The sequence below is a fragment of the Rhineura floridana genome, chromosome 2, assembly GCF_030035675.1.
Source record: "Rhineura floridana isolate rRhiFlo1 chromosome 2, rRhiFlo1.hap2, whole genome shotgun sequence".
Taxonomy (NCBI): domain Eukaryota; kingdom Metazoa; phylum Chordata; class Lepidosauria; order Squamata; family Rhineuridae; genus Rhineura; species Rhineura floridana.
The window spans coordinates 136,648,787-136,662,870 of NC_084481.1; the positions used below are offsets into that span (position 1 = coordinate 136,648,787).

Consider the following 14,084-nt stretch of genomic DNA (forward strand, 5'->3'; position numbering starts at 1 on the left):
CATAGCCCCCCTCCTTCCAGCTTTTGCTGAAGAAGATTCTGAATGAAGGTGGCCGGGCATACAAGGTAGTGATCCGGGAGAGCCACTTATTCCCATAATAGTGGCCAATCAAAAGGTAAAAGCCCTTGTTGACACTGGAGCTACCTATTCTATGCTTCCCGGGGCGGCACCCCACCACTTGAGCCCCAATTACAGAACCATTTTAAGAGTAACGGGGGATAAGCAAAGATTGCCCCTAACAAAAGCAATAGGAATACAAGCTGGAAGGCAAGCCTTTAAACATCGCTTCCTTGTTTTGGAACAATGCCCCCTACCCATCTTAGGCAGAGACGTCTTGGCAAAGTTGCAAGCCACCATCTCCTTTAAGAAACATTGTCTTGTTGTTACCATCCCTAAGGAGATGGAAGCTGCATACCAGATGGCAACCTTATACCGGAGAGATGAGCGCCCCATTTATGATGAGGATGTAAAAAGAAATAAGAATATAAACCCTACAGTGTGGGCTGCAGAAGGGAACCCAGCCAGAGCTAAATTTGCTGAGCCTGTGAAGGTCCGACTAAAACCAGGAGCAAAGCCCACCCCTGTTAAACAATTTCCATTAAGAAGAGATGTGTGGGAAGGTCTCACTGTGCTCATACAGCAGTTCCTTAAAGACAAATGGATACGCCCGGCCACATCTCCCCATAACACTCCAATATTTGGAATTAAGAAGCCAGGCCAGCCAGGCAAATACAGGTTCCTACAAGACTTGCGCATTATCAACAAGCAAGTACAAGAGGACGTCCCTGTAGTTCCTAATCCACATACACTTCTCTCTGGAGTTCCAGCTGAGGCAACAGTATTCACTGTGATAGACTTAAAAGATGCCTTTTTCAGCATTCCCATACACCCTGAGAGCCAAGATTTGTTTGCTTTTACATGGGAAAACCCCCGAACAGGTCAAACCTCCCAAATGACCTGGCAAGTTCTGCCCCAAGGATATGTGGGTAGCCCCTCAGAATTTACTAAGGCCTTGCGAAAAGACCTAGAGGAATGGCACCAGCAGCCAAAGGAGACTGTCCTTTTGGTTTACGTTGATGACCTTTTGATATGTAGCCAAGATAGGCCCTCCTGTGAGCGAGACTCCGTCTCCTTGCTCAACCACTTGGCTAAAAAAGGGTATCGTGCTAGCCATCAGAAAATACAGTGGTGCCAAAATGAAGTTAAATACCTAGGATATAAAATATCCCACCATGGCAGAATGCTGTCTCCCAAGCGAAAAGAAGCAATTTGTAGCCTGGACCCTCCCAGAAATGTGAAAGAGTTACGCACAATATTAGGACTATTTGGCTTCTGCAGGCCATGGATTCCCGAGTACGCCAGAATAGTGCAGCCTCTTTATAAAGCATTGGAAACTGAACAATTAAAAGAGACTTGGCATTGGACCAAAGAGCAACAGCATGCTTTCCAAACACTTAAGACTTTGTTAACTCAAGCACCTGTGCTTGCATTGCCAGATGGCAACAAGCCATACTGCCTTTATATCTCAGAAAATAAAGGAGTGGCGGCTGGAGTGTTAACACAGAAGTGGGGGCCCAAACAGAGACCTGTGGGATATTATTCCTCAAAATTAGATCCTGTAGCCCAAGGATGGCCTGCTTGCTTAAGAATCTTGGCAGCCGCTTCCATCTTGCTTAAAAAGGCTGATAAAATTATGGTCGGAAGCCCAGTTGAAGTCCTAGGACCCCATGACCTGAGGAAGATAATGGGAGCTGATGCAGCCAGAGTTTTAAGCCCTAGCCGATTAACCATGTTTGAACAACAACTTCTCGGAAGACAGGGAATAACTCTTAGCACCTGCAATACGTTAAACCCTGCAACCCTGATGCCCCAACCAGAACAATTGTTGCACAATTGTGAACATGCCCTTGAAATTGCCACAAAGCCCCGGGATGACCTCTCTGATTTGCCACTTCCCGATGCCCATGAAGTTTTTATTGATGGCAGTAGCAGGATAGTGGAAGGCCGCAGAAGAACCGGATTTGCCATAATAGAAGGGAGCCAAATATTATCCAGTGGAAGATTGCCAGACAGCTATTCTGCTCAACAAGCTGAATTGACTGCACTCGAGAAAGCTCTCTCTCTGTTTGAGGGGCAGAGGGTCAATATATACACAGACAGTAAATATGGTTTCAATGTGATTCACGCTTTCGCGATGATATGGAAAGAGAGGGGTTTCATAAATAGTGTGGGAAAAACCATTGAACACTTGGACATTATTAAGAGACTTTTAAAAGCAGTTACCCTCCCTCAAAAAGTAGCTGTAATACACATTTTGGCACACGGCAGAGAAAAGGAAAAGAGATTAAGAGAAGGGAATAATTTGGCCGATCAAGTGGCAAAGGAAGCAGCTCTCTCTGAAAGAAGCCCCACAGTTGCTCTCCAGCTCATCCCTTTGGATGCTTTAAAGCCTCATTATTCACCCGCTGAAACAGAGGATGCTGCCGCCAAAGGAGCATCTCTGACACCGGAAGGGTGGTGGAAGTTGCTAACGGGACAAATTATAGTGCCACGGCCCCTTCTAAAACAAGTTGTACTGGCAGCACATCAGAATACGCACCTAGGGGGGAGCGCCTTAGGAGATTTATTGGTCAGGCAAATAATGGCACCAGGACTTTATGTTGAAACTGCATGGGCGGCAGCGCAATGTACCATATGTGCAGCCACTAATCAAAAGGTGCCAACTGCACCCGCGCCAATGGGAGGCCGCCCTTGGGCGTATTACCCATTCCAGAGACTCCAGATTGACTTTTCAGAGCTTCCCAGGAAAAATGGATACAAATACCTCCTTGTAATAGTAGACCAACTGTCTGGATGGATAGAGGCCTACCCCACAAGGCAAGCTACTGCGGCGGTAGTGGCTAAGATACTGATGAAAGAAATTTCCCCCCGATATTCCCTTCCTGAAACAATAGACTCTGACAGGGGAACACACTTTATTTCGGAAGTGGTTCAACAGCTCCAAAGGCCCCTCGGATTTAAATGGCGCCTTCATACGGCGTGGAGGCCGCAATCAGCTGGGCAGGTAGAGAGGGCTAACAGGTCCTTGAAGGCCACGTTAACCAAGCTTTGCCAAGAGACTGGACAAAATTGGGTAAACGCCCTACCCATGGCATTGACAATTTTTCGTTGCACTCCCAGAGGACAGACTAAGTTGACCCCATTTGAAGTTTTATTTGGGAGACCGCCAGTACTGGCAGCTCTCAAGACCCAGCCTCTTGAAATAAATCAAATAGTGGGAGATGCTGTGATCAAAGAATATGTTATTACCCTGCAGTCTGTTCTTTCCAAACTCTATAGATACTCTCAAGAGTTCCAGAGATTGCCACTGGACGCCGCCATTCACCCTTTTAGACCAGGAGATTGGGTCCGGATCAAGACGTGGAAGAAGGAAACGCTTCAGCCTGAGTGGAGCCAACCGGTCCAGGTGCTGTTAACAACGGACGCAGCGCTAAAGATTGACGGCAAGGCCAAGTGGATCCACCACACCAGAGTCAAGAAAGCGTCAGCACCTATCCAGGTGCAGGAGCCAGAGACGGGAATAGCCAAGGATTCCCCAACAGGTGAGGGACGGAAGAAGACCCCTGAAGAAAAGTGGCTTTCGCAGACGGTCCCCGGTCTGAGCCTGAAGCTACATCTCCGCAAAGTGCCCCAGCCTTACTTATTAGCCCCGCAGCTCAGGATATAGTTAATCCATATTACATATGCATAGCCATAATTATAGCATGTATGGTTTTTATTATGTTGCTTTATCTTGCATTCTATTTCCGGCATGGACACGCCCCTTGAACAGAAATGGGTCTTTGTCACAAACTAACACCTTCCTCAAGTTGGTACAGGAAGTAGTTACCCAGTTTAAACTCACCAGCTGTTGGGTGTGTTCCCCCTTGCAGGTACAACATGGCCAAATTCCACTATATCCTCTTCCACTTACCATACTGGAATTGGCTGTGGATCGTCCTGCACACAACCAGACTTGGCCACAAAGGGATCAGGTGCAAGTCAAGAGAAGGAAAGGCTTGTGGTGTTGGGAAAACTATGATGGAACAGGGCCCCTGTTGGGGCATTCCTCTTGTTTTTACACACACAAAAGAGGCCCATGGCAAAAGTGGCCAGGGGGAATCCCTTGCCTTGATTTACACTATAATGATACCCATATCAATAAGACCAGATGCAATTGCACACCACAAGGCATGAAGTACACGTTCCGGAAAAATCCCCCTTGTCATTGTGGCCATACAGGATTTGATGACTATTGGCAATGGTATGGGTTAACCTTATGTCGTGCTAACAGCTGGACCACCAACATTCCAGACCAAACCACTATGCTTAGATGGTACAAAGGGGATCAGCCCCAAGCTTGGTCTGAAGTGTATATAGCTTCCGACTCTTGGTATGCCAGAGCTCGGATGGGAAAAGGGATAGAAACCTGCACCCCTACAACCCCAGGGGTAACTAGATGCAATGCTAGTGGCCCTATATATACTGAGCCATTATTCATGAGCTGGTACTTTACCCCACAGCATGGTTTTCAGTCTCATTTGAATGGGACCATGCAAGCCCATCATTCACAGATATGGCCCTTGGGTAAATGTGCACTTAAACATCATTGGTTTGTTTGTGGAACCACTGCATATACATGCTTGCCCCCCGACTGGAGAGGAAGCTGTTATGTGGCCTACTTAATACCTAATATTAATATTAAACCCAAAGGACAACACATCTTCAGACCCTTATACACCAATACCAGAGACAAAAGGCATGCTTTAGATGCTGGAAACCACAACTGGGGGAGTAAGGTTTGGACTCCCCAAGATTTGATTGATGAATACAAACCATTGACATGGAGCTCTATTGGGATTGTTGGAGCTAGGTCCATGACCAATGGCCTGTTAAGGTTGCAAGCTGTAGTAGAAGTGGTTACTAATGCTACCGGTGAAGAAATACGCACCTTAACGCAGGAAACTGAGCAAATACGTAAAAGATTGATCATTCACCAACAGGGTCTTGACCTACTCCTCGCCAGCTCAGGTGGGCTCTGCGCCACCTTAAACACTAGCGGTGAGTGCTGTGTTGAAATTGGAGATGAATCACAGGTAATTAATCAATTAGTAGACCATGCAGAAATAACAGCGTATGTGGGCAATCAGCAGTAGAAGGGCCTAAATTGGGACTGGCTTACAAGCTGGCTGCCAAACTGGGCCTGGCTGAAACATCTCTTTGTTATTGGCTGTATTATTTATTTATTTATTTATTTATTTTATTACCATGTATCATATCCTGTGTATCTGGCATGCTTATTCGGGTCATGAAAAGAAAGGCCCAACTGATGATGTATCAGCAACTAGCCTTGCATGAGATACAGGGAGATTATACTGAAATGGCACCATCTCATGAAGAGGTATGGAACCATACTGTTTATGCTCCCCAATCAGTTGTTACTGGAGAAGGAAATATTTATGCCACCATTGACAATTAAGAAGATACTTTCTTACTTTTGAAATTAAGAAAGTATCTAAGGGGCAAATGTTGCAATGAGTTAAAATTAAAATGTTGTACTGAAATAAAATCAAACAATGCTAAGTGAAACATATGCTTGCCTCCCTTGTGAAAAGTATGGGAGTTTTCCGCTTATCTGCTTCTTTAGCAATTAAAAATGTTATTCCCAGCTTATCGGACCAAAGGTCAAGGATAGAGGAAGTTTGGGATGAGAACAGAGAAGTGGACCAGAATAGACAGATGCTGAGAAATTAAACAATGATGTATTCTTGATTAGCTATGCATTTCTGATATTATGTATGTGACGCATCTATAGCCTATAAATATGATGACTGTCAGCAATTCTGGAGAGTCACTTGATGGTGGCCCTCCCTTTGCAAAGGTTCTAATAAAGGCAAGTATTTGCAGTAGTCTGGTCTCGTCTCTATTCCTTATTGGCATCTCAAGGAATTCAGAGCTCTTATCGGTCTGGCCTCCATACAGGCCTGGCTCCTTTTGTAACAATACTTTTTGCTTTATTTTCAAGGGAATAAAACAACAAATACAAACAACCTAAAAACAAATCAGCACAAATAAAGACAGGTCTTGCAAGGCCTGCCACATTAAAGAGGTCATTGATACCTAAAGCCCTTCAAATTAAGGGCCAGAAGCCTGGGTAAAAGGGAAGGTTTTTGCCTGATGCCTAAAAATAGATAATGATGGTGCCAGGTGTATCTCCCTAAGGAGACCATTCCACAATTGGGGAGCCACCACTGAAAAGGTTCATTCTCATGTTGCCATCCTCCACACCTCCCTCGGAGAGAGCTCGTGGAGAAGGGCCTCAAATGAAGAACTCCGGGTCCAGGTTGGTTCATGCAGGGAGAGGGAGTCCTTGAGGTATTGGGATCCAGAGCCACATAACTCTTCATAGATCAAAACCAGCAGAGCAGTGCCACCCACCCCCAACTTGGACAGTTGTTCCAGAAGAATACCATGAATGGTATCAAAAGCCACTCAGAGATCACTGAGGATTACTAGGGATGCACTACCCCTATCTCTCTCCCAACAGAGATCATCCTACAGGGTGACCAGGGCAGTTTCTGTGGCAAAACCAGGCCTAAACATCAATTGAAATGGATCTAGAAAATTAGTTTCATCCAAGACAGCCTAGATCTGGCCTGCATCCATACAGTCAAGGACCTTGCCCCAAAAGGGAAGATTAGCCACTGGTCAGTAATTATTTAGATTTTCTGAATCCGGGGAGGGTTTCTTAAGGAGTGGTCTTACCACTTACTCCTTTAAGAAGGCAGGGACTACCCCCCATCTCGAGGAGACATTAATCACCTCCCTGGCACAGCCGGCAGTCCCCTCTTTGCTAATTTTTATCAACCACGGGGGATAAGGATCTGCTGGACTGAACCAAGCACCTTGTCCACGTCCTGCTAACTGAAACTCATCCAACACAACAGGACTAGACAGTGTTCTGGACACTTCTTGGGATTAATCTGCTATAACAGTGGAGTAAAGGTCCCGGCAGATGCACGCAATTTTATCCTCAAAGTGTTTTGCAAACAAGTCACAGTGAGCCACCATCAGTTACACCACCTCCTTCAGGCCAGATTGTAAACGGCCCCGCACTAACCAGAAAAGCTCCACTGGACGATACAGTGAGGACGCAATGGAAGCAGCAAAGTATGTCTTCTTTGCCTTGTTGGCAATACTTGTCTCCGGAGAGTGGTGACACAGATAACAAAGAACATAGGAAACGGCAATACAATGAGTCAGACCATTGGTCCATCTAGCGCAAAATTGTCTACACTGACTAGCAAAGGCTCTCCAGGATTTCAGACAAGGGTCTCTCCCAGTCTTATCTGGAGATGCTGGGGATTCAGGCTGGGAGGTTCTGCATGCAAAGCAGATGCTCTTCCACTGAGCTATAGCCGTTCCACAAACTTACCAAAGGATCCACTCAATCTACATCAGAAAGTAACGCAAGAAACAAATGTTACTGCAGCTATATTGGTCTCCTGCTAATTATTTTGCAGCAGCCATGCTGCTTTGACTCACCACTGAGTTGCTTCCTAATGCAGAATTTTTCAGGTGTATATCATTACCACCTTTCTTGATTACTACAGCACTAAAGTGCCACTTAAATGATCACTGTATTGATTTCAGATGGAAAGGCTTTGGGACACTAGGTGCCCTGATTCATCATAACAGTTCCCTCTAGATGTATGAGAACTGTACTGTTCCCTATTGTGATTCCAGCTAGTTGAAACAGCAGATTGGAGAACTCTTTGGTTCACTGACTGCAGTGATTGTAGTAATTTGGAGACATCTTAAAAGAAATATCGGGGTGGGAGTTTAGAGATGATCTCTGGAGAATGGTGTGAGAGGGTGGAGCCTGACTGGCTGAAGGTGCTCCAGCAGAAAACTAGTTTTGTTGTTGCGGCAGCTAATTAATAAAAACTCTATATTAAGTCTTGTCTCAAGATATTGAACCCAAACTTATTACACTGACAGTGACCAATTCCCAAATTAGGGAGTGTGGCACACAAAAATGTGCAATTTTGTGTCTCTTTTTTCCAAGCTCTAGTTTTCACATCCTTTCAGCTAACCAGCAGTATGGGAACTAACTATCTTGATTCACCCCAGTTGGTTAAATAAAAATGGTCTGTATTTCTTGCACTGCATAATTAAAAATATCTCTGTATGAATCAATTCCTCGACCCAGTCATCAACAATGAGTGGGTTCTCATCAATGAGACTCAATGTGCGTGCATAATAAATTCTTCATTTGCATCCTAGGTTGGGTGACTTGCACCATGCCAAACTCATAGCGCTTCAATTACGTTTTTAAGAAGTGCTTTTAGGAGGCACAATGGTAGTGCTTTCATTGGCTGTGGGAAATGAAACAATGAGCCAATGGCTGACAATGTGTTTCTGAGGAAGAAATCTGCCCTGTTAAACTATGCATAAGTGACCAATCCTCTTTCAAGTTTATGAAGGTACTGGCTTGTGATGCCTGCCCCAACCCTCTCTCTCTCTCCCCTCCTCTCACTTTCTGGCCTGCTCCCATGCTAACAGCCTCCCACTCACTCAGCTGCAGCCTGACTGTTGTCTCCAGCACAGTTCTTCTGGCAGCTGTTTCACTTTTTGTATCAGCCCGCGCCTATATAAATAGAGAGAGTGCTTTATCTATTTTAATAGCAGCTGAAGTGTCTAAGAGGCCCAGCTGCCTGCCACAAAAGCCATCTTTAAGGTAGCAGCTGGATGAGAGCCACACTATGCTTCTCAGTCCCTGCGCACCCTCATGGCTCCACGACAGCACATATATTATGAGTGCGGTAGAGGGTAATGGTTCAGGGGAGTATTATGGAATCCTTACTATGCTGAATTTCATGCACTCATATTCTCATATAACGTTCCTTGGCATCGAGGCCCACGTTTTCCAGTTGTGGAGTCTGCTGCCTGAAACTTTTTACAGCAGGGAATTACAGTGTGAAAGGAAAAATGCCTCCATAACAATTGGCAACAACACAAATACCATTAAGTTGCCATTTCTTTGCATTCTTATGCTACAGAATGTGAAATCACACACACACACACAAACACACACACTGCATAGCTTTTGAGTGAGGTTTTCTAATCTCATTCACATCTCCTACAGAAAATGACTTCCTAAAACCCAAATAACTCCAGTTAAAAGGGAAATGTGAACCTAGCATTGTTATATGTCATATTGTAGCATGGGATACCATGTCCCAGGAAGGTGAGATGAAGTCATTAAACTACTAAGGGCTTTGATGTATAACCCATCAACTCACTTCATATTCCAATTTATTTCTATGATCAAAGGATTCATCAGAGTATAGATATAGGGATGTATAGAGTAGGGATGGAAACTGAAAAGAGCTGAATTCAAACTGCCCTGGGCTCCTCCTGGAAGGAAGAGCAGTGGAGACAGAGAGAGAGAGATATTTCCGGAACTAGCTTGTATATCATGTGAAAGTTCCAATATAATGTGCAAATTACCAGGTAAGAAATTGTCAGAATAATGAAATAAAGGCAAAGCAGCCTACATTTCTGCAGCAATTTGCAATTAAAAAAAAATCTCTCATGAATATTCTCCAGCGTTTTAGTGCACATTTCTCCAAATAAACACATTTTGGGAGGCGGTTTTGTCCAATGTACACATTTTTGTAAGCCATTTCTCATCATCTAATGCATTTCTGAATGTTATTTTGACACATATATTCATTTTTAAACACCTGTCCGCTAACATATGCATTTTGAAACATTGTTTGGTTGACGAACTGTACCACAAAATTTGTGTAAGTGTGAATTTTGAAGAGTAGCTCTGTTTCGGTTTTCATCTTGTTTCAGAAAGTGCAGATTTGATAGATTCAGCTTGAAATGTGAACTGAATTGAATGTCTTTGCCCCTCCCTAAATAAGGGCAAGCAGACAGCAAATATTCTCTAGTTTCAGTTATGAAGTAGAAACCAGCAATTTCAGGGATGGGGGGATTTAAGTTTTCCTTTGGCTCTGTGAAATATTCACCCATTGGTTCACCTCACCATTGTTGCTTCTATCTCAGCACCTTCCCCCACCCAGTCTGTTGCTTCTTCCTGTTTTAGGTCATTTCCACATCACCTGTTTATTCAGTATTCTTCCTGATTTGTTTGCAGGGAGATTAGACACCAAGCAAGTCAGTGTTATCCCACTCTTTCCAGTGCCTTTTCCTGTCACTTTCCTTAACGCAAAAAGTCCAGTGTTTTGAGAAAGTGGGTTTGTTGTGTAAGGCCTCCCAGTCAACTATAATAGTGCAACCTGAATTTGCCAGTATATGATTGAATCCCACCACAAAACGGCAACAGTTTGAAAGTGCTCTTTGTCATAACTTAACATGCAGTGAATTGGCCACTATGGAAAGACCATCGCTCAGCGGGAGAGCAGATCCTTTGCATGTAGAAGGTCCTGTGCTCAACACCTTGCATTTCCACATAAAAGGATCCCAACAATAGGGCTGGAAAAGTGTCTGTCTCAATCCTTAAGAGATCTGCTATCTGTCAGAGTATAACATACTGGGCTAGATTATCCATAGTCCACTTCACTATAAAGGCAGCATTGCTATGTAACAAATTATATTTGGAGAACCTTTTTGACACTGCTGAAAATATTAGCCCAGCTCTATAATTCTCTCTGCTGGGTAATAAAAATTTCTCACTTTGAAGGGGAAGGACAACACAACTCTATAGTACTTCCAGACTAGACTTCTTTAGTATTGCTGAGATATTGCTTTTGCACCATAAGCCAAATGTGGGATTATAACTGTGAGTCCACTTAATAAAGAGTTTTACCTTCATGGCAATTTTGCAATACTACATCTCCACAGCAAGACAAAAGTAAACTAGTCAACTAGGATTGCCAACACAGCATGCTTAAGTATGTTTAGCCAGAGGTAAATCCCATTCTTAGTTGAATCCTTCAGTCAGCTACAAGATTGTGGAAACTGCTGGATGATTAATTTACATTTTCCTGCATCCTCCCTCGCCCCTCCTGAAGCCAAGAAACAATATATCTGCTCAGCATGGTCAGAGTATGTGTGTTCCTGGGGTGTTTAAGCAAATATATCTGAAACTTGGGAAGGGAGCAGTTTTCAGTCAATGGATGGCTCAGGCTGGACTATGCAGGGCACCACAAAATACTCATCTCACAGAACAAAAGAAAATCCCTGCTGGATTAAAGCAAAGGCCCATCTAGTACAGCATCCTGTTCTCACAGTGGCCAACCAGATGCTTATGGGAAGCTTGCAACTCTCCTCACTTGTGATTTCCAGCAACTGGTACAAAGGTAAAGAGGTAATCCTCAGAACCTGCCCTCCCCCCCCAAAAAAAACCCACAAATACACAGACAAAGAAGGTGACCCTGCCCATTGCAACCAAAAAAGCAGAGAGAGAGAGAGAGAGAGGCAGGCAGAAGCTCTTGATGGAAACCAAGGGATTGTCTGAGAAAACCATAGTGCCCAGGGGCTCCACACTGGGGACCCTGGTGATCCACATCTGGAGAGATTCTGCTAGTGGCCCAGTTTTTAATAATAAAAAGCTGGATTTTCTCCAGTTTGAAAGTAGATGGAAGGAGAATAGGGGAAACACAGGATGACCATGATTTGATTACTAAGTTATGAGGAATCCCCTTTAAAGGAAGTGAACAAAACATGGCAATTCCACACTAAACATTTTGTGTGGGAACAACCTATGACATTTTTAACCACTAGACCATGACTTGAAACTGGGTTTGTACCAATGCTGCCATGACCACCTTTGAGGGTGCAAGAGAGAAGAAAGACAAGGACTAATGATAAAACATTAAAGGTGGGTCATTTTGGCTGGCAATATTGAAGTCTACTAACCTAGATCAGCAAACAAAAACAGACTTATAATTTTTCATGCTGTCTCAACATTTACCTTTCCAAACTTGTTGACCTCAATGCAGTTTTCTTTAAATTTCTCCTGTAAATTCTCTGCTAGCCGACAGAGCAAAGCACCATTATCCAATTTCTCCATGAAGGTCTCAACGGTTATTTCCTTTCCTGAAACAGAATAAAAATAAATGATAACAATCAGCACTGACCAATACCAGCAGTCTGAGGAGGCATAACTGTGTTTTAATTTTAGTTTGTATCGCATTGTAGCTGCTCCTTGAAGATAAATCTGGTGCCACATTATAAAAGCACACACACACCAGTTCTTGAAAATAAACTGTGGAGCCATTATTAGAATAAACCTCTGTTCATGTGCTCAATAGGTAAGTGGAGCAGGCACAAAATTACTTGAATTATGGTTACCCACTGTATGAAGGAGCCATGATGAGTCTGAAACTCTCTCTCTTCTTTTACACCCACAAGGAGGAGTTTAATTTTGCTTCTGACTTTAAACAAATCACAGACTCTTGTGATATCCAAACTTGGGGAACTGGTTTGTTTAAACTCTGGTTAGCGAGCACAGGCCAGGATCAAATGTGGTTTCAGATCCTGGCTTCCTCTATAATTATATTTCAAACAAACCACAATTCCCCAAGTTCAGACACCAAAGGGAACCGTGGTTAGTTTAAAACCAGAAAATGATGTGCCTGATCTCCTCAGGTGTGCAAGGAGGGGGGAGGGAGAATGTAGAAGACAGACCTGACACAGATCATTCATATATCAGGAAACCATAGTTTTCCTTTATGTCTGAATAGGAACAAAATGAATAAAGATAAACTGTAATGAAACCTTGTGGTCCAATTCCCATCAACATAAAGACAGAAGGCAGTACTCAACTTAACAGTTCCACATGATACAGTTCTATTTCTGAAGTGAAATTGGTCTAGCCATTTAGGCAACCAGGATGGGATTTCACCTGGGAATAATATATAACTAGGTCTGATCTCCTTGGAGGAAGAGTGTGATACAATTGGAATAAATAAAAGTAAACAAGATTACACATTTTACAATATTAAAAACTTACAACATGCACAATTAAACATGTGCATCAATATACACCATAGACTGATTAAGGTTTTTGGGGGAGAAATTAAAAAGTGGTTGAGGTTGTGTAAGGTGAGGAATATCCCCCACCTTTCCCTTTACCCTCTCTCTTTGCAGAGATCCTCTACAAATGATGACTGAGCTTTCTCAAAGTTAATATTTAAATCATTCTTCGGTATCTTTTTCCTGTAAAACTTTTTTTCTCAAAGTGGCCAGGATCATAACTCTACATAAGATACTATAACAATGTCTCTGCTGTTACCAAAACAAAATAGGTTAAGGTGTTGGCCTTCTTCTAGCAAGCAGTCACAAATGGCCTTGTTGCTCATTCTGAGATGAAAAGGTACAGCTCTAGATCAGAAATAATGGGAAGATATGCTAGGATTAGAAAGCAATTTTGAAGTGGGATCTATTTATTACACATCCTTCCCCAGCAATGAAATGCCAGCAATGCCACCACCTGCTGGTCTCCCACCCATTTTAAAGAGTTGTGTATGTACTGTTCATTCTGGTAATCCTGTACCCAAGGACCTTTGGTAGGAAGTGCAAGATATAAATAAATAAATAAGGTGGTTATGTAGGCAGCCCCTATCACATGTCTAATGCAATGTATGATGTGGGGCAAATGTATGCATGTCTTTACACCTGATTATTGCATTCCATCCATTCCTTTTTTGAGGTGGAAAGAGATCAGGTGGATGCACCTAGTCATGTGCATACACATATATGCTGCATAGCATGTTACAACATGCACATAGTTGGTGTATGAATAACCAATGGACCATTGAACCTATAGATTTCCAGAATGGAAAGTGTGTGATATAGCCAACATATGAAAATTGGCATGGGACACACATGGGCCGTACATAGTATGAATAGTGCAGCAATGGAAGAAATGTGCATTGTCAAGGTCACCTCTTAGCCAACTGCTTAGACTGCCAGGTTAGTATGCAGGCACCAACCAAGAGCATGGAAAATTACCTTCTCACAGAATCATAGAATAGTAGGGTTCGAAGGGGCCTACAAGGCCATCAGGT

At 43.3% G+C, this 14,084-nt stretch overlaps 1 protein-coding gene across 2 annotated transcripts in view; it reads right to left on the reverse strand.

Annotated features, from left to right (window-relative positions):
• GAS2 (growth arrest specific 2) overlaps positions 1 to 14,084 on the reverse strand; it is a 208,598-nt gene that overhangs the window by 169,184 nt on the left and 25,330 nt on the right. For both annotated transcript variants that reach the window (XM_061610615.1, XM_061610616.1), the window contains exon 3: positions 11,987 to 12,111. In XM_061610615.1, the coding sequence (XP_061466599.1) occupies positions 11,987 to 12,111 (125 nt within the window). The remainder of the gene's footprint in view (positions 1 to 11,986; positions 12,112 to 14,084) is intronic.